The following is a 26565-nucleotide window of genomic DNA, read 5'->3' as shown; positions in this document are numbered from 1 at the left end:
TCCGCGTATTTTATTTATGTTGTTTATATATCAGTTTGTGTACACAGACGATGTGTCATTTTGATCTATGTAAAATGTAATTGTATGGATTTGGCAATTAAATACTCGCGACTGTTTTCTGATTAATAATTGGGTATTAATTAAAATGTCAGCTTTAATAGGCGAGATATGTATTTTTGTATTGTTGCACGATATGTTATAGAAAACTACAAAAGAATACCATATATATTACAAAATTAAATAAAAATGCATGTTAATTAATACACACGCGGGTATAAATTATTCAGCATAATATTGTATTAAGGGTATCAATCCCCATAAACACTTGCGTCGTACAGTTAACTTGTTATGTCATTGAAGTTAAGTGTAAACACAATTTTAACTCGTTTTTTTTTAAATTGATTATAACCAAATTAATAACAAAGGTACACACTAATCTAAATAACATAACCATCATCCATATTCAGTTGTTATTTGTGTGTGTTTGTGTAAATGTTCATATTTAATATATACAATTGTCATAGTCTCACAATTTTAGTTTGGACTTGAATGATGAAAGTTGCACTCAACATGTTGTCAGACGTTGTTCTGCGCTGGCAGATTGTAGAGAAGAGCGTTATGATTTTAAAATAATTCCTTTTATCTCGTGTTGCAACATCAAAAAGACCAGTGTCTATTTGCGCGAAATAAACACTTATTAAAATTAATCCCCAATTAAACATTGGCGATGCTCTTAGTAAACAAATGCATGAACCCATAACACAAACCCTGAAATTCCAAACAAAAGTGTTAAACAAATCAGTGGCATAGCAGACAATAACGCTTGATCAATATGTTTTAGTTCATAGGAAACTGTTTAATCAGATTTCGCCTATTGCTTTGTACTAACTCGCGAAAAGTCACAACGCAATATTTGCACGTTAAGCGACTGGCCGCGGATAGCGCCCGCCTGTGCGTAACTCCCCCTTCGCCCGATCCTATCGACCGAAGGCAGCAATTAACCAAGTCTGTCAATGTTTATTATTCTACCTCCACCAATGAAAAGATTGCCTTGCGTTTTATTCACGGCCGTGTTATATGACACCCCGTTTTCTATTAAACGCCCGTGGGGTCAATTCCTACACTTTAAGCCTCATTTTTCGGCTTTGTTCGATTTAAGAACCCGGGTCAGTTTTCACATTCTGTGAAACTTTTTATTTGAAATCGAAATCTCTGAATTTCTCGATAACTGTGTGCTTAAGGGAAGCAATCGGAAAGGGAATTTAAAAGACGCTGCTGTATTAGGGACGCATCGATGCGACTGCATTAGGATACTCGCTCGTAATATCGAGGACGTGTGATTTACAGTAAATAAACTCTAGTGTGCTCAATCTGTTAGTTGAAATGAGCTCGGTGAAAGTCACTCCTGTGATGCCAATCCCAAAGAGAGTCAACGGGTTCTCCATTGATTCAATCATGCGGAAAGACAGCGACCGCCCGCCGGCATCTTCCGGTGACGAGAGCGACGCCGAGAGCTCCGAGGACGCCGCTCCCCACCGACCGTCCTCACACGGAGACTATCAAGCGCATGCCCAATCCGTCGGCGCCCGCATCCCTCCGCTGCATCCTTCACTTCCGGCACATGTTCAACATTTGTTACTTAGAGACTCTCAGAGCGGAAGGGGAGGCTCGGATCTCCTATCGTTAAGAGCACAGGCTCTGGCGTTTGGATCTGCGAACTTTTCTGGACTACCTAATTTAGGATTTGGCTCACCACCAGGCCTTCATAGTTTTACGACACAGTTTGCGGCTCCGCTTGGAAGTATTCCGGGTGGCCTTCCCCCACATCCGGGTCTCATTGCCGCTGCGGCGGCTATGGGCCGGGATCCACTCAGCATGTACCCGCCTTGGATGCTCAATAAGCAGACGCCAGGAATTTTCGGGTACCCTTTTGGTAAGTAGCTGGATCTCAATGCTGATTTATGGTAGTTTCTTCTTAAAATTGGACCAATTGACGACAATTAATCGTTGCAATGCGGTGTAAAGCCTGTATTGATGTAATATATTACTACTCCAATTATATCCGCAAAGCAATTTCAACAAAATAAGGATGGGTTTTGTCCGTGTTAATGGTTTAGTTGAGGTTTATTTATGTTATTTTTTGTCAAATTTAAACTTATCTATGCTATGTTATTTATTTATTAAAATGCATTTAATTAAAGTTATTTATTTTAGTTTGATTGTTGCGTAAATAAACTTTACAACTTCTTATGTAAAAGATCATTTTTTGTCTGTTACAAAAAAAACAACGTGATGTCAAAATATTAGTCAATTGTGTGTTTGTTTTTTCTTTGCTCTCGTGTTATAGGGGAATTTATCAATTGCGACGAAATAGCGAGATTTTTTTCAGAAACCCGCAAAATAAACTATGTATTCGTGCGGCCATGACAGCTATATGGCAAATGCGCGTTCTAATTAGGTAGAAACACATGTTGTGTATGAAAAATAAGTGAAACGCGTTTGGGTGGTAAAATTATCTTAGGATATTTTTGCCAATTATTGTGTCGTTGTTTTTGCTTACGTTTTTTTTTCTAAAACATTATTGTTGCTGGTATTAGACATATTCATTGTTTATTTATTTATTCATTCACATATTTTTATTAATTGATTTATTGATATATAGATTTACTCAATTTGTTTGTTTGTATGCATGTTTGTGTGGTTTTTTATTTATTTATTTATTTAATGATTTATCGATTTATTGATTTATTTTTATTCATTAATTAATTCATTAATTAATGTATTAATTCATTAATTCATTGATTCATGAATTCATTAATTCATTGATTCATTCATTCATTCATTCATTCATTCATTCATTCATTCATTCATTCATTCATTCATTTATTTATTTATTTATTTATTTATTTACCTATTTATTTTTATATAATGCTGTATTATTTATTGTTATCATATAGTATTATTTTTCATCCTGTTTTCTGCGTATGTGATTTTTCCTGGTGTAATAATATATAACTTCAATGCTACAATAAAAAAAGAACTGATTTTTTTGTTACGCCATTTTTTTCATGTGTTTTATAACACAAATGTTCAAGCTAAAAGCATAACCAATGAATGAATGATCAAATTTATTTATACTCGCACACTTTTATTGGCAAGCATAGTTTTACGAACTAGAAATATTCTTAAATAATAGACTCGGTTATACAATTGCATAAGTATAAATTCACAAGTTAGTTCCTCAACTTTTGTGAATGCAATATTATGTAACTGTCCGTATTTTTATATTTGAAGCGATATACGAACAAACATATTGTGAAAATATTAATCAACATTTTAACATGATTTTCTTTATTTGACTTCGTCACTTCAGATTGCCAAGAAACAAATCATGAAAATAAATATTTGAAAATAATGATGATACCATTTTTGTGTCGACCATTTGCCAAACGCCTTATGCTTATCTTCCGAACATCGTTTATGTATGTAAGATTAAATGTTCTACGAATTATTACAACATGGAATAATCGTTATTACAACAAAGACGTTCATAAATTGAAATATTGACAGAAATATTTAGTCATACTTGCATGTGTAGTTGCATGGATCTGCATGTACACGGTCACCTTTGTAAAGCTGTTTGTAAAGACTGTTGCAATGTTCTTTAAGACTATAGCGATTTTCGTTACGACTGCTACGATCTTTTTTATAAGACTTGTGCAATGCCTTGCTTTTACAATTTCAGTTCCCTCTTAAGACTGTTAAAAATCTGTGTAACGGCTGTTGCAGTTCCCTGTTAAGACTGTTGCGATCTTTGTTCAGACTGTTGCAATCTGTGTTCAGACTGTTGCGATCATTGTTCAGACTATTGCAATCTTTGTTCAGAATGTTGCGATCTTTGTTCAGACAATTGCGATCTTTGTTCAGACTGTTGCGATCTCTGTTCATAATGTTGCGATTTTTGTTCAGACAATTGCGATCTTTGTTCAGACTGTTGCTATCTTTGTTCAGAATGTTGCAATCTTTGTTCAGACAGTTGCGCTCTTTGTTCAGAATGTTGCAATCTTTGTTCAGACTGTTGCGATCTTTGTTCAGACTGTTGCAATCTTTGTTCAGACTGTTGCGATCTTTGTTCAGACTGTTGCGCTCTTTGTTAAGAATGTTGCAATCTTTGTTCAGACTGTTGCGATCTTTGTTTAGACTGTTGCGATCTTTGTTCAGACTGTTGCGATCTTTGTTAAGACTGTTGCTATCTTTGTTCAGACTGTTGCAATATTTGTTAAGACTGTTGCGATCTTTGTTCAGACTGTTGCGATCTTTGTTCAGACTGTTGCAATCTTTGTTCAGACTGTTGCGATCTTTGTTCAGACTGTTGCGCTCTTTGTTCAGAATGTTGCAATCTCTGTTCAGACTGTTGCGCTCTTTGTTCAGAATGTTGCAATCTCTGTTCAGACTGTTGCGATCTTTGTTCAGTCTATTGCAATCTTTGTTCAGTCTATTGCAATCTTTGTTCAGACTGTTGCGCTCTTTGTTCAGACTGTTGCGCTCTTTGTTCAGAATGTTGCAATCTTTGTTTAGAGTGTCGCAATCTTTGTTCAGACTGTTGCAATTTTTGTTCAGACTGTTGCAATCTTTGTTCAGACTGTTGCAATCTTTGTTCAGACTGTTGCGATATTTGTTCAGACTGTTGCGATCTCTTTTCAGACTGTTGCGATCTCTTTTCAGACTGTTGCAACCTTTGTTCAGACTGTTGCAATCTTTGTTCAGACTGTTGCGATCTTTGTTCAGACTGTTGCAATATTTGTTCAGACTGTTGCAATCTTTGTTCAGACTGTTGAGATCTTTGTTCAGACTGTTGCAATATTTGTTCAGACTATTGCGAGTTTTATTAAGACTTTTGTTAGATCTTTGTTGAGACTTTTGCAATTCCCTGTTTAAGCTATTGCAACTATTTGTTAAGACTAAGGATGTGTGTAAGACCCATATTCGCATTACGCTGGTCTAATGATGTGAAATCCATATGACATCCCGAATGATTTAACATTTACAAAAAATATTCATTCATGAGGAATATTCGCTATTTATTATCCCCCGCCAGAGGCGGAGGGATATTGTTTTGGCGTTGTCCGTCCGTCCGTCCGTCCGGCTGTCCGTCCGTCCGTCCGTCCGGCACTTTTGTGTCCGGAGCCATATCTTGGAAGTTCTTTGGTGGATTTCATTTAAACTTGGTATGAGTATATATATGCATAAGAGGATGATGCACGCCAAATGGCATTGTACACCATCTGTTAAAAACAGACTTATGGCCCTTTGTATCTTGAAAAAATGCTTTTTAGTGTCCGGAGCCATATCTTGGAAGTTCTTTGGCGGATTTCATTGAAACTTGGTATAAGTATATATATGCATAAGAGGATGATGCACGCCAAATGGCATTGTACACCATCTGTTAAAAACAGACTTATGACCCTTTTTATCTTGAAAAAATGCTTTTTACTATAGGCACTTTTGTGTCCGGAGCCATATCTTGGAAGTGCTTTGGCGGATTTCATTTAAACTTGGTATGAGTATATATATGCATAAGAGGATGATGCACGCCAAATGGCATTGTACACCATCTGTTAAAAACAGACTTATGGCCTTTTGTATCTTGAAAAAAATGCTTTTTACTATAGGCATTTTTGTGTCCGGTCCATCTATCATTATGTTCATCCGTCCAATTTGCACCCATCCTCAAACAAAGCATATGTTGCGAGGGATACCTTGGGCCTTTCAGGCCCTCTTGTTTATTAAATTAATTGCAAATGCATTGTACTTACTATAACTCCGTTGTTAGTTTACCTTAGCCTTAGGCAAATAATTGTTTAAGAATACGCGAATATCTAATATATATTTCACCCCGCCATGTATAAATCTATAAACTATCGAAAAAATGAATTTAGGCGTACAGCATAAAAGTTTACAATTTTGACGTTCAACACAAGCTAAATGCCCGCGGATTAATTATGATCAAATTTCACGCAGTTTAAATATTAGAGTAACGTTGCAATTGAAAGCAGTGGAAAACGATCTCATAGAATCTTTTTAGCCACCTGTCGGCCATGTCTTTGATCTTAATGGCACTTCAATATCAGGCATGTTGTCGACGGATTATCCGTAAAATATAATATCGTTAATCGTAGATCAATTTTCAGTAATTAAGCACATGTTGATGAAGTATATTAAAATCTATTTACCGAAATCAAGATTTCGACAGAGGATTCTTCTTTTTCTTCTCCGCCTCCTCCATCTTCTTCTTCTCTTTCTTCTTATTAACCTTCTGTCAAATTATATTTTCATCGTGTTGGCATGTAATTAATACTCGTTATTTTCAAAATTAGAATGTCTTTATATCCATTTTAATACTATACAATTACAGACGATTACAATGTCATATATTGACAATATACTGAGTATGTTAATTTAATTTGATAAATCAACATTAATTAATGTGATTTTTTTAAATGTCATGTTTTATATACCTAAGTCATAGTAGTGTAAATAGACAAAGAAAACAATAATTCTGAGTAAACCTTATTTAGATGTTCGACTGTAAAATGGCAAGTGACTTTCCGTTGCGACACCATGGCCGTTCATTAACCCATTTATGCCTAGCGTCTAGAAACAAGGCCTTGGCAAACAACGTAGACCCAGATGAGACGCCGCATGATGCGCTGTCTCATCGGGGTCTGCGCTGTTTGCCGAAAGGAATTTCGGTAAGAAATATTCTAAATATAGAAACAAGTATACTAGAAATCCCTAATTTTGGAAATAAATTGATCCAATTGATAAGTATGGAAGAGTCCACTAGGCATAAATGGGTTAACTGTATTGGTTGACCTTTCATTTGGAATGTTTAGCATTGTTCGATATAATGGTGTGTCCAAGTACAATGTCATCACACAATACACAATATACGTTTATTATATTTACGGTCCACACACACACACACACACACACACACACACACACACACATGGCAAAACGGTACACATTGCGATGTGATGCAACAAACTAACACAGTTCGTCAGTCGACTTACACAATATAAATGGCAAACTATTACATATGGCGTTGTGTTGCAATAAACTAATAAAGTTCGTCAGTCGGTTTTCAAATGATTAATTCTGTTTTATTGAGGACGTTTTGCAATAGACTGGACTTTGTAGAACATTTGCTATCCCAGGGTCGAAACCCAAATCACCCTACAGTTATATTTAAATTACGTTCATCGCACGTTTGATGTTTGGTCAACGGTTTAGCATATTTTACAAGTGCTCAGATATATGTCTGATGATCTTAAGTACGCTATGGAATCCTTGCCAATTAGTGTTTATTTTATGCCCGTAATTGTATGCATTTCTTATTAAGGCAATATGCTTAGGCTCTTAATGAGTGTCTTTAATGTGGCTGAACCATCCTGCCAGAAGCATTCGGAATCTTTAAGACGATAGACTAAGCCCAATTGTAAACTAAACACCCATCGAGAAATCAAAAGCAAATTATCAATTAAGAGACTTTACGGTGAAGCAATATCAGTTACTCTCCACACATCTCATTTGTATCCCATTTCTTGTAAAAAGGTAAATTCAAAAGCCCTTGTTTGGTCAAGTAGTTGAAACAAACCAAACATCAAAGGACTGCTGCGGTGAAAATACAACTGCGACCTGTTTGCAGAGGAACTAAGTCGGTGCTTGATTTCTATTGATGACCGGCCCTTGGAAAGCAAGCCTCCGATATCAAGCCGCGTGTTTGTATTGACCCGGACAGACCACACATGGGTTTATCGTGCATTGCTTTTTTCAGAATTCTGGCTATTAAATGTTGTTATGAATTAGGATAGTTGTTTTTACAAACCAGTTCGTACATAATGATATCACTGTCAAATCGGAAGGTAGTTTTTTCATTCAAGCTATAAATCTAGATGACATTGGGATTAATGTTTTACAAACCAAATCGCACTTTGTGATGTAACTTTCGAATCGAAAGGTAGCTTTTTCAGAATTCAAACTATCAAATATAGAAATATTTGACAACACAAATCGTTCCTTTTGATATCAATTTCCAATCGAACGGTAGGTTTTGGCCGTACGTTCTTTCTGATACCGTCATATACAGCGGGGGTTATCACGTGACAAACAAGATGGCGACGTACATGCCGAGACTTGTATTTTTCGCCGTAGTATATACCCTTTTTTGCTTGTTTTAATTGTTTAAATGCCGCTCACTCTCCAACCATATCAGCAAGAAAGTGATGAGCGTTTATTTCGTATTAATATTCGCTCGATATCTCGACGTTACTCGCTACGAACGTTTTTAGCGAGAGCTGTTATGTTGTGATCCCGCTAAAAAAATCGTTTCGTAAATCTTGTGTTTTTAGAGTTATTTGTTGGCATGTAAAATTTACATATAAAAGTTAACATTACGACGTCATTTTGTATATTGTACCCTTTTCCTTGATCATCTCTTTGACAATATAATACCATAGAATCATCCGAAGTTTCATTTGCTGATAGTTATTCATTTATTTAACTATTGTTTGATATTAATTAAATATCACAACACCAGTGTGTATGTTTCATTTTAAATCTCAATAAGTACGTCGATAGTGTTGGCTTTATTTATCTATTTCAAAATTAAACGGGTTTTTATTTACTTGCCCATTGAAAAGGTCAATGGTTATTGTATTTAATTGTCTCTTTTTACCTGATTGTCTTATAGTTAACCGGGATGAGATCAGTTCTTAGACTGCAATTTGTGACTTTTAAATAACATAATATATCTAGCTTAGTTCTACTTAAGAAATAATCGACGGGTAACCGTTGGTTATTGCGGTAATAACCAACGGTATGGAGTTCCGATGCGTAGGAATTAAACCACGAGGGCGTAGCCCGAGTTGTTTGATAACAAGCATCGGAACGACATACCGTTGGTTATTACCGCAATAACCAACGCTTACACGTAGATTATTTCGATTCTAACACGATTTCATTAATAAGTTATCCGCGATTTAACGGTTATAAATGAGAATTATATTAACCGAATGTCCTCCAATATTCCGCGAAAACGCGACGTCACCACAACAATCAAAATCAAATGACGTCGTCTTCATTCATAAACAGTGTGCGGACAATCAAAGTGACGTCATACTTATATCCGTTGGTATATCGGGGTAATAACCCACGGTGGTTTTCCTTCTTTGTATATAGAAAACAAGTCACGTGCCGTGGTAGAATTATGAATATACCACAACCATTCGTCATCTTAAAAATCTCTCTGCCATTTGGTTAGCTACCCGTCGAATTCCACAATTATCCAGTAAGATGTGTTTCCATTTGTAAAATTATCAAATGGATCAAACCATAGTGTTGATCTGGGCGTGCATAGATACATTTGGTCATCATACGAAGTCTTTGCCATCTTGTTATGAAAACAACCTGTATAATTTTACAAATATGTGGCATGGTTCGTCATCAATTCATAATTTGCGATCAGAGAATAAAACAGTTTGGGTTAACCTACGGCTTTCGTACTGTGACTGCATTTTTATATTAGTATTGTTCAAAAAGTATATCGGTATAAGTTACTCTTTATATTCTTAAAAAATCCTCGACCAACTTTATCATTACTATTTACGATTTGTTCTTAATTATGATCCGTTTTCGTGACAAAATTCTGGATATATGTGTTTTCAAAGGCCGATCACGTGATGCTTCTATCCTGGTCACGTGGTTCTTCTGATGTTCTGATCACGTCTTTTTTACTGTCTTGACGTGGTGAAGCGATCATGTTCTGTGCCGAATGTATGGCATATTTCACAACGTTCAAAAGACACTTGTAAGGTACTTAAAATGCTTAAATAACTATTTATCTTCAACTATAAAGCACTGGTCAGTTTTTTTCTCACATTCTGTAGTGGACAACCCGCCGACCACAAGAGTGGACACGCTGTGGTCATCTCAGGCTAATTATGAACAACAACAGTCAGGGAAATATTTACAAACAATTACAACGACACTTAATGGTCCCTTAATGATCAACGCGCTCAGCTGGATCCGATCCCCAACTCGTAACAGCGACCCCTCGCGCAATATGTTACAAGTGCCTGTCATAGGCTGTTATTCGCTGGTGTTTGAAGTAACCGAGGCGCGGTGAAAAGGCCATCATTATCTGCGGTCATTTTGACAGCACCGTGAACATCTATAGCATGCCATTAAAAGCTGAATTGAATATAAAGATGTTTCAAGAAGCATTATTTAAATAGCGCCAAACACCGCTAATGAAAGGTTTTACGCAAACGTTCTTGGGCAAAGGTGATTACGCTGTAAATGACCATAGTTAGGCTTGGAGCATATATCACGTTCGGATCCTTAGAAAATTGACAAGTAGTCGGCTTTTAGACAAACATCGAACATCGTCTATTCCACGGAGCTTACGTTATTCGAAAAGGGAGGGTCAAGAAATGACCATCCAAAGATGCGTGTGTGTAATTTACGGAATGACCAATGGTCATTTTCGGAATTGACCACAAAGTTAAGAGTTCGATAAACAACAATCACGACTCATTGAAAATGACACAACGACTATTAGCGATGTCTAAATTACGAGCTTTAGCGTGAGAAACGAAAGTTAAACATCCGGAAAACTCGTAAATGCACAAATACTTTTATAGGTATCAATTAATTAAGCCCTTTGAAAACGACATAAAGATGCCACCTCAAAAGTCTTGTTTAAATGAATTATGTGCATCAGCCGGGTTTGAAATGTCCAAAAAAAATGCAAGTGTCGGGACTTCCTTTAAAACTTATAATAAAACGTTCACCAGAGGTAATAATTTTCAATATAAATGGAACTGTACTTGATTTCATATGGAAACAAGTTAAACATATTTTATATAGTGAGTAATTAACTATGCGCATTTAATCGTTAATGAAAATAACAGTCCTTTACGCTGACATTTCAGAGATAGATGCATAAATAAATAGATACATAAATAAAATCAACAAATCAATATTTGAATACACGAATTGATATTTTATAAACGTAATATAATGTAGAAGTTCTTAGTTGCATTAATATTTTAAGTTTTGATTAATTGATCGCCACGTACAAAACAAAATACGTTGTATTTTGCATTCGCATAGCGCGTTTCAATGTTATTATCCGAACAAAATCATTACGACGCCTTTTTGACATTGTCAGCATGAGTATTAAGTATTTATGGTAGTGTAATAGGGCATTTAGTTTCATGGATTCGAAAGAGGCTGCGAAATTAATACATATCAAAATTCAGAACTACATTCATCACTTCCACAATTAAAACCTCATTAGCTTCTGGTGTGGATTAATACTTAATGATCAGTAAACACACATTGTGCGGATTTAATGATTGTCATTGAAATACTGTCCCACAGGAGTTTATTTACTTGTTTTTTTAATGAACACGAAATCCATACTTTTTAACTGGGCGCGCGTGATTGCGAATACAAATAATGATGATATCGCATCATTATTGTATTGACCAACGACATGAATTTATCCCATGACTAAATGCCATGTTCATGACATCATATTATGCCTTGATCACACAATGTGTTATTGTTAATATAAATAATATATATAAATTGTTTAACTGTTTCATATTATGAGTGTTATTTTGGTCTTTCTCTTATTGCATACACGTATTATTTGTGCTACGAAATATGAAATATATAATAAAGACATTCAGTGTGGACACATATATTTATCAAAACAAAGGTGTAAGTATGACCATATCACATATGGTTGTTGTCAAGAACAAATTGTGTAAATATTATTTGAATAAATAAATATCATTAATATAATTGCCGTATGTACCGTTAAATACAATATAACCGTAAGACATACACATTACATTGTGCATTTTACATTTATTGTACATGTTCCATATGATCAACTTTTAATAAATTCTGTATATACTTTGATGATCTCTACATTTATATCGATATAAAAACGTAACAGATTCATAGCTTACAAGAACATAATCTAAACTTACAATTTAAGTATACATATAATCGTTATATTATAAAACATAATTAATTAGTCTTATAAAGACTATTCCAAAGACTCATAGTTCACAGGATTCTATATACACACAGCTTTATACATACAGGATCCATGAGTTCAGATTTTGGCAAACTCTAGCATTGCCATTTCTGTCAGCACCGTATCTGATGTCTCAATCTATTCATTCAGCTAAAGGCCGTGGAAAATTAGCAGTAATTATAACAAAGCGCCGATATAGAAAGAAACCAGATCGCAGATAAGGCGCCCATGGGTCATAGAATTCAATTTCCACATTGGGTAATTGTTTTGTGGGACCGACCACCGCGATTATATGTTGAGGAGTGGGAGGGGTAAAGTCTCATAGACTCAAGGGCGCTTGTCGATGGGAAAATCATGCTAGGTAAAACAACATGCTCGAAAAAACATGTTAGGATAAAACATGTTAGGGCTAACATCTTCATATGTGAAAACTATTACAATGTAATGAGTCGTGCATCAGTTTATTTGTTGTTGTTTTTTTTAAACATTTTAAACTTATAAACAATATGCGTGTGTATTAAAACTAAAATATATTATTAATGTGTATTTCGATATAAGAGACAAACCAGAATTAAATATAATTTGCTATTTACTTAATTAACAGTTGAGTCTGTCCATTAATAAATCATTCAAATAATCACACGCACTCCAAAGCTACACTTCTTTGCACCTCGCGCTTCCACTCGTTAATGTTCTGGAAATTTGGATAAACTACTTAATATTTCGGCAGTATCCACTTATTGTTTATAGTCAATTAAAAACTTAAATTTAATTGTTTATGTTAACTTATTAACAAAACTATGGAGAGGGAAATACGAGTCTTTTGCGGAACCGCAAACGTGTTGACAAACCTTACCCAGGAAAAGTACGAGTTTATTAACTGACGTCCGTAATATTGCTGAAATATTTGTTAACCCATTTACGCCTAGCGTCTAGAAAAAAGGCATTGGCAAACAGCGTAGACCCAGATGAGACGCCGCATAATGCGGCGTCTCATCAGGGTCTGAGTTGTTTGCTTAAAGGAATTTCTGTAAAACATATTATAAATATAGAAATAAATATACAAGACATCCCTAATTTTGGATATAAATTGATCCAATCTAGAAAAATGGAAGAGTCCGCTAGGCATAAATGGGTTTAGAATATGTGAACGTACCAAATGACGAGAAGACCAGAGGCTGATGTAGACTCCGCTTGTAAATCGTGTATACAGCCCTTTGCCGGGCCTCCTGAGGGTAACCAATCTCTAAAGCGCATTGAAATCAAAAATTCAATTTTGACTCCCGATTCTATAAGGCAGATCGTAATCGCTCCACTAATTACAGGTTTCAGCTGTTCTTTCCAACGGTTATTGGTCCTAATTGAATGTTAATTGCCCGCATCGAGCGCACGTAAATACTGGCAATCAGAGACGGTCGTCGTTGTTTTAAAACCGAGAGGACTTGGCGACAACACTCGTGAAATTCGAGCTGAGTATATGGCGAAACGCCGCGGTAATCTTGAATCGCAAAATAAGACATTTGCAGATTCGATCGTGAGAAATTTTTAGTGAAATTTTACAAGAATGGCATAGAATTGCATTGCGGTTCGATGTTTTGTGCGTGTGTTCCTTCCTGTATCGTGTTTACCCATCGGCATATCACTATTGTAATGACCGAGCAACTCGTGAATTGTACAGAACGTTTACTATTTTGTTAATCAAAATTGTCGCTGGAACACATTTTCGCTAGTGGTGATGTGCCGATAACTAGAATTGTAACTGAAACACTTGCATAAGGATGATGATGATGATGTTCTTTTTAGCTCCTCAACTTTTCCATAGGGAATAGCTCAGATATTTTTTTAACACAAAACCTCACATAATTCTTCTATTCAGAGGGACTCCTGGCGCTAGTATTTCAACAAAAACAAATTTTAACATAATTCTCATATTTGCAGGTCATCCAGACGGCGGACTATTTTTCCATCCCTACCGGAAGCCGAAGCGCATCCGGACCGCGTTCTCCCCCTCCCAGCTTCTGAAGCTCGAGCACGCGTTCGAGAAGAATCACTACGTGGTCGGTCAGGAGCGGAAGGAACTCGCCTCGAAACTGAACCTCACAGAAACCCAGGTAACTGGTTACACTCTACTATTTCATTGGAGAAACAACCATTTGGAAAAATTATTGAATTTAATTTATTTGCCAACCATCGCAAAGGAAAAGGTGTCACTCCAATGGTTGGCGAAAGTGACCAGTTTCATAAAAGCGGAGCACTTCAGCACTTAAGATGCTATTGAATTGGTCGCATTCTATTGCTTTTGCAGTTGTCCGACTGGGAATTGCTTGTTACAAACTCTTTTTTTTAAATCGCCATTTTGTCCTAATTATGTAAGAGCTTGCTTATGAGTCGAATTTCAAAACTCAGAAGGTAAGATTGTTCTGACTCACATTGTTTAGCCTTGGCTGATCACAAATTGCTTTCTTTTTTTACAAGTAAATCTCCCTTGAACAAATGTAGGTTACTCTCCAAATTTACAATTGCAACATTCTACTCTTGAAAGCATTAAGGGGACATAACTTGCTGGGAGCACATTCACTGCTACAAAGTTAATTTTATAAATGTGTTTTAAGTTTACAATTACAGCTGTTCAAATTTTTTAAACTCGCATAATTACTCAAAATCAACGAATATTTCGTAAAATATTTCTTTAAATAAAGTTTATCCATTTAAAGTCAGTATTCCTTTAAGCAATAGCCAAAATTTCAACGCTTTATGTGGTCTGGTGTGGCTTTTTATTTTGTGTGTGACAATATATTCGATGTGAATTTCACGCGACGATATCCGAACATTTACGAGCGAACGCGACATTGGCTTCGGGCAGCTCGTGAGAACTGCGTCGTGCTTCCTACGCTGCCCGCAGCCAATCCCGAGTTTGCTCGTAAATGTTCGGATATCTTCGCAGGAAATTCACATGTAATATATTATGATAAAAATAAAAGCGAGCATTTTTGTTTCGTTATATCAATGTTACCATACCACATCTAGCGTTGAAATTGTGGCTATTGCTATACGGAACACTGATCGTTCAACTCAAGTTTACGAAATATTTTACGACGTATTCGTTGATTTTGAGAATTTATGTGACTTTAACATGCCTAAACTCCTGTTACAATTGCATTAGAAACATTTTCTTGTTATAAGAAGTCAGTTTTGGGAAAGAAACACAAATTAAAGTTCATTACAGAAATGTTCCATTACTTATGACTTGTAATCTCTTGTATAAAGTTATATAATAAATTTATTATAATATATAATAATGTATCGTGCTCGATAAATGATCTTTTCCTCACATCTTAGTTGAGCTAACTGTAATATTTGTATCGGGGGTTTTCATTAAAATTATTATGGTTAAATTACTTAAATAATTTATTTAAACAAACACATTTGGGCCAATGTTGTTGTTTGTTATTTTCCTTGTACTCCAGACTCTGGCAAAGCACTGAAAGCGGGTAAAAATTGAATTGCAAAGCAGGAGCAGAAAAATGCACTTCTAATAGACAAGATAATGGTAGGAAATTGCTGCTAATAACTGATTACCATAATAAACAGACTGCATTTGCTCAGTAAGGTGTGAATACACTGAGTTTTATTCAGACATAGAAATCATCAAAACATGCCATGTCATTGTGCGTTCGACAATTATACCGCACAGTGCGGTAAAAAGCGTTCCAGAATATTATGTGGAATTTAGAATAATTGCTGGTGTTAATTACCTTTGGAATTGCATGCAATTCAGTGAGACTTTCTATGGATTATATTCAATTGCTGGCACTTCTTGAATTAGCAGAACTGTTTGAAAATACCTTAAAACCCCTTGAATGCCCGAGTCAATCAACCCATCGACTAATGGATGAACATCGACGGATGTGGACGCAATGTCAGCGATTAGTGTGTTCTCTTGGTAATTTTCATTAATATGATAAAGATAATATCCGCTGATCAATTTATATGCCTCTAAAATTTCAATGGATTCTTTTGAATTCCGCTGGCCCCATTGCAATTTCAATAGACAGTTAAGCACATAAAGGACATGGTTGCAAATACCACACCGCACCGTTTCGCAATTATTACCTGTCATAATGGTCGATAACTCGAGATACTAGTGCAATCACATTTTTACCCCATAAAGCTCCGTAATGTGTTTTAAATCTGAAAGTCATGTCATTGTCGCATGTAAACAATTAGCTGTAATGGAACTGATACTTAATATGGCCATGTCGCATCGGATTGGAGATAAATCCTGTGCAATTTCCGGCAATTTCTGGACCGCATTAAAATCAAGGTTTACCCTTGTTTTCGCATCAGTTTGCCCAACGTGATTACGCACTTTATGAGCTTGCTCTAGCTAAAAAAATGAATCCATCGCACGACGCTTTACGTATGGCGACTGGTTTCTGCACTATGTTTCTGGTGTGCTTGCGGGGTTAAAGTTCGCCAACACGAAAATACGCCAGAATAAAGGTACTTGTCCTTTTGGCGTGTCCGCTTGATGGCGCCTTTCAAAACCCCTAACACGAGCTAAAACGACAAAGTAAAATCGCAAAAAAGTGTGTCCTACCAGAACAACACGACACCTTACACTCTCATTGGTTTGTAATTGTTTCTTCGGGGATCGCACTTTAGTGCCAGATTTGTGTTTGTTTTATATGTGAACTGAAAAGCTTCGCACATACATATGTTACATACGCCGATGATTTTATATTCTTGTATTAAAAAGACAACCAAGACATGGAAATTTAAAATACAAAGCTTTTGTCGACCGCAAATATCTGTAAAATAGTCGGGTATACACAAACTAAAGTAGAATGTAATTACCGATGTCCGTTCAATAAATAACTCAAGGAACGGACAGAAAGAAAAGGAAGGAAATATTGCATTTCTTCTTAAGCATTTTTATCAAACGTACCCTTGTCCTGACTTTTTTTGCATGCAGTAAAGATTTCTTTAAATAGAAAATATCTGATTTTTTCTGTTGTCTTTACGACCACGCGACTCAATAGATGCTTTGTGAACCTTTTATTTTATTTTAACATGTACTTTTATTATCCGACTGTTTTCACAAGCAAGCTGGGTATTAAGTGAAATACTCGCATATAAATAAAAACATTAATGGTGCCTAAATAACGTTGAAAGCTCGCGTCACCGTACTTTAACGTACCCAAGCGTCATTGAACACTGAAAATAAATTGAATGGGTTCAATGAATAACTCGTTCTGAGCAATTTGTTAGCATGAGTGGCAATTAATTTCAATTGTCAATGTTATGTGAAACAAAACGACGAACATTTCCAAATAATGGAATGAAATCAAACACAATTAAGCCATAAAGTGCCCGTGATTGTTTCATTAAATTATCAACGTGGCCATGTTTCTGTCACGTTTTTGCGATTTTTACAATTTGTTAAATTTCTTCAATTTCCGGTACGGTCAAATACCGTGACTGTCCGTACCTTGGGGGTTATGATAGGCCTAAGACCAGGGAAGTTCAGTCAATTCCACGCTTTAACTCAACCCTTTAAATTCAATTAAGGATCAATTATCATAAATAACACCATCACTTAACAAACAGTTGAAATTTCCCGATGAAGTCATCACGTCAGCGAAGTGACGATCGCGAGAGATAAAATATCGAGTTGAAAGTTCTTGCGTGGAATACTGGCTAATTTTTGTCCAAGATTTCTTTGGAATCGTTCCTGAAGAGATTAGTAGCTTTTAGAAGTTCGCTGATGCGTGGACAAGCGTCTGTGAGAGTCCTATCATTGAACGCCCTCTTGGGACATTAATCCGAATCACCACGCGTACTAATTTTCCGCGGAATCTTTTGTGCGATTCGATAAAGAAAATAATCCCTGAAAATGGCTTCACCACATGTACATGGCAACAGACTGTGTTCCGTCTTTTGTCGCTGCAAAATATGTCAGTAAAGTATCTCATTTAACCGCAAACACTATAATCACTTTTCAATTGTAATCAATAACGAAATCAGGCTTAATTAGTAACTAATTTGGGTCGCATAAGGCTCATTTGTGATGCTTAATTCCATTAATCCCTACAAGCAATCGTCTTACTATAGAATCCATGTTTTCCTTTAATTTTGCAACTGTTACAGCCCTTGAAAAGCGTTTTCATTGTCACGTGCTCGCTCATTTAATTAATAAAAGGAAATAATTATACCATCATCTTTGACAGCATTGAGTCAACCTTGGCGCAAGTAAATAATGCAGCTGACGCAATTAGATTAACTGTTTGCATAGTTTGGATCAAGAATAACATTTCTCGAGTATAATTGTAAAAACGTAGAAAACTGTTTTCCTTCTGGGAAAACTGAATTTCAATTATTTTGCCGACAGAATCATGGTACAAATATGTGCACTTTTAATGAATAATTCTAACAAAAACTAAAAAAGGTTAACCGATTTATGCCTAGTGGACTCTCCCATCCTTCAAAATTGGATCAATTTATTTCCAAAATTAGGGATTTCTGGTATATTTATTTCTATATTTAGAATATTTCTTACATAAATTCCTTTAAGCAAACAGCGCAGACCCTGGTGAGACGCCGCCTCATGCGGCGTCTCATCTGGGTCTACGCTGTTTGCGAAGGCCTTTTTTCTAGACGCTAGGCATAAATGGGTTAAGTATACTATTATCGATTATAAATATTAAACATGCCAATCGATTTGATATGTTATTGAAGATAAACATCTGTATCATTTTTGCGCTACGAATTTTGGTGATTCACAAATCATTAGAATTAAGTAAATGTGTTTCAGATTGTTTTACATCGGATATAAAAAAAATCGGTTGCTGTTCCTGTATTTTTTAATGTCTTTTAAAACGGACCGTTCATTTTATGGAAAGCGGATACATTTACTTGTATGTACTAGCAGTGACAAGAAGAGAATTAGATTTGTTATAAATGTACAAAGTGGCTGTTAATTTCGCATAAACAATTTAATATTTGCGTTTTTGCTTTTGTTGTTCGTTTTGTTATGAATGTGTGGTCATGCAATATACAAGAAAAAATAAACATTTGATACACCATTCGTTATTTTAGAATTGATGTTACTTTAAAGGGGCCTTTTCACGTTTTGCTAAATTGACAAAATTAATAAAAAAAATGTTTCAGATTTGCAAATTTTCGTTATAGTTAAGATATTTGTGAGGAAACAATAATATTGAGCATTTACCATGCTCTAAAATATCCATCATATGCATCTTTTGAAGATTTCAAAACCTTGAAATTACAATGTATAAAGCGTTGCAACGCGAAACGATTGAATAATTTGGAGAGTTCTGTTGTTGTCGTTATATTTTGTAATACTACGAGGATTGCTTATATAATGTATAAAATACATCACTTATGGTATGAGCATTGATCGCCGAGTGGTCTTAACGTTATACTTTTACTCCAGGGGTCAGTGGTTCGAGCTCAGTTGAGGGTTTCTTTTTTTCTTTTTTTAATTTTATTCTTGTATAATACTGGAGCTTTTTAGATCCAATGTTTACATTTATCAATATAAAGCATTTAATGACAAACTTCAAGCCATGCCAAAATCTGTGCACAGGCTCCTTTAATGAACGGAAAAACACCCACATACTACAAATATCGTTACAGCTAAGTCAAATTAAGGTGCGTTCCTTAGATGTGCTAGTGCCTGTTTGTCATTTACGCGTAGGAACACACGTGAGCGGACATAGGGTCAACGCTTGAAAATAGCTTCATATTGTCTTAGTCAAGAACATAATAAAATTATGAACTTCATTGTTAACATATATTTGAATCAGAGATATTGAAGCGCTAATTAAGCATATATCGCCTGTCTTATGTCAAAGATAAGTCTTTTCAGACGACAAAATATTGGACTATATTCTTTGTGCGGCGTTACAAACCGGAGCAAATGATCGCACTAAATCGCACAAGCGCTTGGATAAGGATCGGAAGTTGTCAACTGATACGGACTATTTTCCTCCGCGGCCGAAGTATTTCTACGGGTTATCACACGGGTGGTATGTCTACAAATCACGGAAGAAAAGGCGGTAATTAAATTAGTTCGTATTCGGGGTATTGTTTCCGTGAAAAGCAAAGTCGTTGATGCGAAAAGTTGCTCTGTATTTAGTAATTGTGGCATACACTTAAGTATACCTTTAGAGGCGTCATATCTAAAGAAAATTACCCAGCAGAACTAAAGTGACTTTTCATGCAGACATTTAACAATTGTAATCAATAACAAAATTAGACATTGAAATCTGAACTACAGTCCTCATTGTTCATAACAATGCAATTCATTTTTCAAACACGCGTTAATTGATTTAAATGAGCCTAATTAAATGTTACCGTGATAAGCTATTGACTCGAACGAAGGAATGACAGGTAATCCGGGCGGTAAACAATCAGCAACGTTATTTATTGTACTTTTTGGCAACGTGAAAATTCATTGCCGAAGGCCCCCACATGTTTAATGAGGTGTTACTAATCAAATATTTGTATTGTTTAAGTTTCCCATGATCGTCCATGATCATTCAATCAGTCACTCACTCACACAATCCCTCAATCGCCACCGATACCGCACACTCACTCACACTGAAGCGCTAACACATTTATCCACGTTATTTTCCATTCAATCACTCAGTCATTCATTCAGTTGCTACAGCAATATCGCGCCTTGTCGCTCACGTAATCATTTGTGTTCAGTTGTTCCAATTAATCGCCCATCCTTTAATGTACTTAACCACTTATTCCATCTCTTATTCCATCTCTCACGTATTAACTCAGTGAACTTATTCACTTAGCCACTTACTCGCTCACTCACGTACACACTCTCTCTCTCTCTCTCTCAATCACTAAATCACTCACTCACTAATGTATTAATTGGTCAAAATCAATCGTCTGTCGACTCGCTTACTCAATCACTCCCTTAACCGTTCAGTCTTTCATTCAGTTTATTCACTCGCATTCAGTCGTGAACTCAATTGCTCATTCAATCACATTTTCATATATTCATCTGTCTGCTTCCTTAGTTGCTCACTTAATAATTTAAAGACAGTTTCCAGACTTTATGGTCGTCTGCGCGGAAAATTGGAATTTCCCGCTAGCGGACCCTCACCCAATGGCTTGTCAGACATGTCAGGGCCATGGTGTAATCGTATGTGACTGTTATTAAATCGCTTTGTATCGCATTCATTGTAATCAGCTATGAATTGGAGTAAGACAGGAGTGCACTTGTACTGTACTCGACTCTTTTTACAATTATGAAATTTTTAATTTACATGTACGTTTAATTACGTAATATAACATATGAATATCACATATGTTTTATAACATGATGATTTGAGATTAAATCTGTACCAAAATGAATAGGCTTAACGGATATGAACTTGCTCCTTTTAAAAGGAAATAAATGAAAATTCAAAAATATATAGATAAATGAATGAATAAATGAATTAATGAAATGAATGAATGAATTAATTAATTTATTTATTTATTTATTAATTAATTAGTTAATTAATTAATGGATGAATGAATTAAATACATAAATAAATGAAAAAAAAAATAAATGAATGAACGAACGAACGAATGAACGAACGAACGAACGAACGAACGAACGAACGAACGAATGAGTAAATAAATCAAAATACCGGAATTAACTATTATAAATGAATAAGCATACATTCAAATTGACAGTTGAAAAGTGCTTGTGGATTGTACTCGTCCCAAAATGTAGATATAACTACATGTGCCTACATTTACAGATCATCATAGTTATTAAATATTATATCTCGAGCTTAAGGCAATTAGTTAGCGAACAAAATGACTGTGTAATCAGGCCGTATCAATGCTTAATAAAGCAGAAGCCAAATTATCTCTTTTACGCCCTAACAACGGCGTCCAACGGCGGCAGGCAAACGGGACATTAAGTGCGCATACTCAAAACGCATAAGATCGTACAGAAGAAAGTGTCTCCAATACCTCAGCACGAGATCATTTCTGTGTATGTCTCATAATGTTACAAATTATTCCCACCACATGGCTAAGCATCCAACCATCAAGTGTCACTCCATTCAAAATCACTGAAAAAGCAAGAACCGCGATGCGACTTCTCTCAAACACTAAATTTTGTTTTTCATTACAATGCAATTTAGAATCAAGGCGGATTATCGCCTGTAAGGATGACACTCTTACCGCAGTATGTCTTTATGCATAAACGGGTAAATGATTCTTTTCAATCGGTTATTTATTCCCCATCTAAATTGATGGCCGTTGCGTGATAATATCAGTTTAAACAGCACCCGGTAATTATCTCAAAACGTTCATCAGCAGGGGTCCGGTAATAGGAAAACTGTATGTGCTTCGAGAAAAGATACACAGGTGTTAAAAGTTTTCCATCTCTTTTGAATGATTTACGACTTTGAAGGTTAGACACCCAAGTCAATCAAGTCGCTTTTCTCGAATGCAACTGTGGGACATAAACATGTTTGTAATGTTATCAGTTTGTTTTTTATCCGGACTGGTTTAATTTGCGAAATAATTATTCTCTAACGTTCTTATACTACACAATACGTTTTAAACATAACACTAGTTAAAAAGAAGGGAGGTAGTTCATGTAAATAAAAAATAAAGAAAGAAATTAATTATTTAAATTATACCGGCGGTATAAGCAAATTTGAGAGTCTTTCAGAAAAAGAAACGGAATAAATGATCGAGCGATTTGAGTAGTAATTATCTAATGAACAAATGAGTGAGTAAAAATGAGCAATCGAGTTATTGAATGATAAAATGAATGCAAGAACAAGCGAGTTAGTGAATGATTAAATGAATGCACGAGCAAGCGAGTTAGTAAATGATTAAATGAATGCACGAGCAAGCGAGTTAGTGAATGATTAAATGAATGCAAGAACAAGCGAGTTAGTGAATGATTAAATGAATGTAAGAACAGCCGAGTTAGTGAATGATTGAATAATTGCACGAACAAGCGAGTTAGTGAATGATTAAATGAATGCAAGAACAAGCGAGTAAGCGAGTGATTACATAAATGCAAGAACTTGCGAGTTATTGAATGATGACATGAATGCAAGAACAAGCGAATTATTGAATGACTAAATGCATGAAAGAACAAGCGAGTTATTGAATGATTAAAGGAATGCAAGAACAAGCGAGTTAGTGAATGATTAAATGAATGCAAGAACAAGCGAGTAAGTGAATGAGTAAATGAATGCAAGAACAAGCGAGTTAGTAATTAAGAAATGAGTGTTTGAATGAGAGAGCGGTTGGGATCGAGTGGAAAAGAGATTGAAAGTGGGATTGCGATGTAGTGCAGAAGGAAACGATTGGAAAAGGCAGTGAATGTTGGATGTGCTTGGGTGAGAAAGAGAGGGAATGTGGGATTTTGATTGATTAAAAAACTGTGAATATGGGATTGTGATTGACAAGAGAAGAGAGTGAATGAAGGATTTCCATTGTGAGCATGTAAGCGATGTAATCGGCTAGTGACTAAATAAGGTAGCGTGCGTATAAATTAAAACTAACTGTTTATAAATTCCAATGAAAGATTACGATTGTGCGTATGTAGGCGATGGAATCGGCTAGTGAGTAGATATGGTAGCGTGCGTATACATTTAAACTGAATGTAAATATATTGCTCGCATCTTGTTACGACATGCTTCAATGTTATGCGGGTTTACAAGCTAATATTCTTCGCTCACCGTTTTTTTTAATAAAGCAAAACCAAGAAAGTTTTCTTGAATAAATTATAATACTAATAAATTTATATTTTCAGGTAAAAGTATGGTTCCAGAATCGTCGGACGAAGCATAAACGTGTCAAATCGGACGATGACGACGATGATGACGAAGAGGGTGGCGGTGACATTTCCGTGGACGACGATGAGCCAGAGCCCACTTCCGGGAGCGCGAATACCGAGTCACATACTGCGAACTCATCGGAAATTTACAAGCAATGATATTAAGTTTAATACTGACTTGTTTGAGGGAGACGGAATCGAAAACGAACATTACTTTGGAAGTCGTGTTGTGTCCGCTGAACTGTAGTGGATAATACGAAGTCGCGGTATATGGTCAAAGTTGAACGTTTGGAAATAAATTAAGTTTTAATATTACTTCGCAGTCTTGAATCCCACAATCAGTGAAATGACTAAAAAGCTCTCGTTGCAGTCAACAGAAGGGGACCAGCGCCGTTGGAGCAACAACAACAAACGTCACGTGGTCGTAATTATGCTCTAAATGCAAATGACTGTGGAAACGTCTTTTTACATATACATTTGTGACAAGGTCTGGACTGAGTCAAACGGACCTGGCACGGCTCAAGAGTCAATCGTTCATGCTTTCATTCAAGGAAGATTGTATTTTGCTACTTATATCTATGTTTTATCCCATCATGTCGCCTGCATCGACGAAACATCCGTGGCATAAACTTAGCATTATTTCCACACGCGCAGTCTATAGTGACGTCATTTTGTTACTTTTCATGACGTCAGTTAGATTTCATTATGTGGTGTTGTTTTTCTTCAGCGATTTAAGTTTGTATTGTTTTGACAATAAAGGCAAGGAAATGTGACAATAATAGGATAAATACAACACTGGCTAAGGGTTGAATTAATAAACGTCAAGAAGCTCGACACACCTGTCAGAGCTATTATCCAAGGCTGTTGGCTTTAGATTTTCGACGACACGCTAAATATAAGTATTTGTACTCTCTTTTCAACACTAGCCTGTCACGATATTGGCTATACTGCTGTCGATAAAGTTTCCCATGGTTGATCCGAAGAGAAGCTGCATATGGTCTTTGTAACGTATGCACTATATTGCCGCTGTTTTTGGTTTAAATTTGACACTGCGACCGGAAGTTGTACTTCGAGACGTTCGATAACTATAGTTAGCCCGTATGATTCCGGTCTCTGGTTTCGTTTTCACCCAAGACGTTGAAAGATGTTTGCTCTAGTAAATGTGTTTTATGTTCATCTTTGTTTATTGTGCGTATAATGAGAAATAATAAAATACATACTCAAGTGTTTTGCATTATTATTATTTGTATGTGGTTTTATTAAACTAAAAAATATATATCTGATATCAAGCTTAGAAAAATGCCGAAACTTGTATTAAAGGTGTGTAGATTACATTTTGGAAGAAAGCGAAGGTAATTTTAATTTATTTCTTTATACGCTTGACACATATAAAACTGTATTGGTTTCATGAGATATTGGACATAGTTAAAAGAAAGAGATTAAGTGAACAAGATGATGTCCCAGTTATATCTGGATTGGAGCATTTCAATCCATCTTGGTCAATGTTAATCTATGAACAAACCACATCCGATTTTTCCAAATAGACGAAAGCGACTTTTAGGCGAAAATGTTTTTGATTGGTATTCCATGTTTAGGTTTTACGTATAAAGAATTGTGCATAGACATTCAGATGATTTTCCTCTTGGGCCATCATTATTGAAGTAGGAAGTAAACTATTTATTGTTTGAAAGGAAACACGACATCATTGTTTTTTGTTGTATAGTTTGAAATATTTGTAAATACAATTAACACAAAACACGCGTAAATATTGGAAACATAGGCAAATACTTAATCAACTTTTTCATCGTTTGGGTTGTTAACTTACATCCAATAATTTGCTGACATTCGAAAAGTAGTTTATTCGCGTTAAAGGAGAGCACGTAATTATTTCATACACCAAAGACTTAATTGAAAGATCAGTAAATATTGAAATATACTTTATTTGATATATTTATTACGTGTGCCATTGTGTCTTACACAACATCGAATTCTCATACCCCTTTCAGCAAAGCGACTAATTGAAGATATTGTATAATTTTAAATGGAAACTATGCAAGAAAAACATACAAAACAATACTTGATTAAAACGCTTTCTGCAACCGTGTGATGTTTTATTTAATTGATTTGTAAACTACACATAAATTGCATCGACGGAGTTACTTTCTCTATTGCTGAGTAATAACTGCGGTCACACTCACAATTCTTTCTCGTCATGAAGTTTTAGGGTTTGTTGCTTACTTTATGCCTTATAAATTTAAAACAGTTCACCTATCGAAAATATAAGCCTAATATATACGTGTATAATAAAATTTATTGTCAACAACGTCTAAAATATTACATTGTATTTTCTGTCAACAATGTTTGTTGAGAATATCTAGTTACTGCATACAGACGATGGAATTGGTCATAACTATTCTTGGAGTCTTGTGACGTCATGTATAAACGTTTCTCGGAACCACGAAGAATGACAATACGTCTGCTGCTTGGAGTACTGTGACGTCAGGTATAAACGTTTTTCGGAACCATTAAGAATTACAACACGCCTGCTGCTTGGAGTCTTGTTACGTCATGTATAAACGTTTCTCGGAACCACGAAGAATTACAA

The 26565-nt window shown here is 35.6% G+C and overlaps 1 protein-coding gene across 1 annotated transcript; it reads left to right on the top strand.

The window, feature by feature from the left end:
- The first annotated feature begins 1105 nt into the window (after nt 1–1105).
- Nucleotides 1106–25177, top strand: LOC127841410 (homeobox protein EMX1-like). Its single transcript, XM_052370224.1, has 3 exons — nt 1106–1933; nt 14057–14229; nt 23937–25177. The coding sequence occupies exons 1-3, from the start codon at nt 1384–1386 to the stop codon at nt 24117–24119; spliced, it is 906 nt and encodes a 301-aa protein (XP_052226184.1). The 5' UTR covers nt 1106–1383; the 3' UTR covers nt 24120–25177.
- Nucleotides 25178–26565: the final 1388 nt, after the last annotated feature.

Source organism: Dreissena polymorpha, chromosome 8 (genome assembly GCF_020536995.1).
Source record: "Dreissena polymorpha isolate Duluth1 chromosome 8, UMN_Dpol_1.0, whole genome shotgun sequence".
NCBI lineage: Eukaryota > Metazoa > Mollusca > Bivalvia > Myida > Dreissenidae > Dreissena > Dreissena polymorpha.
This window is presented reverse-complemented; position numbering and strand designations above follow the sequence as displayed.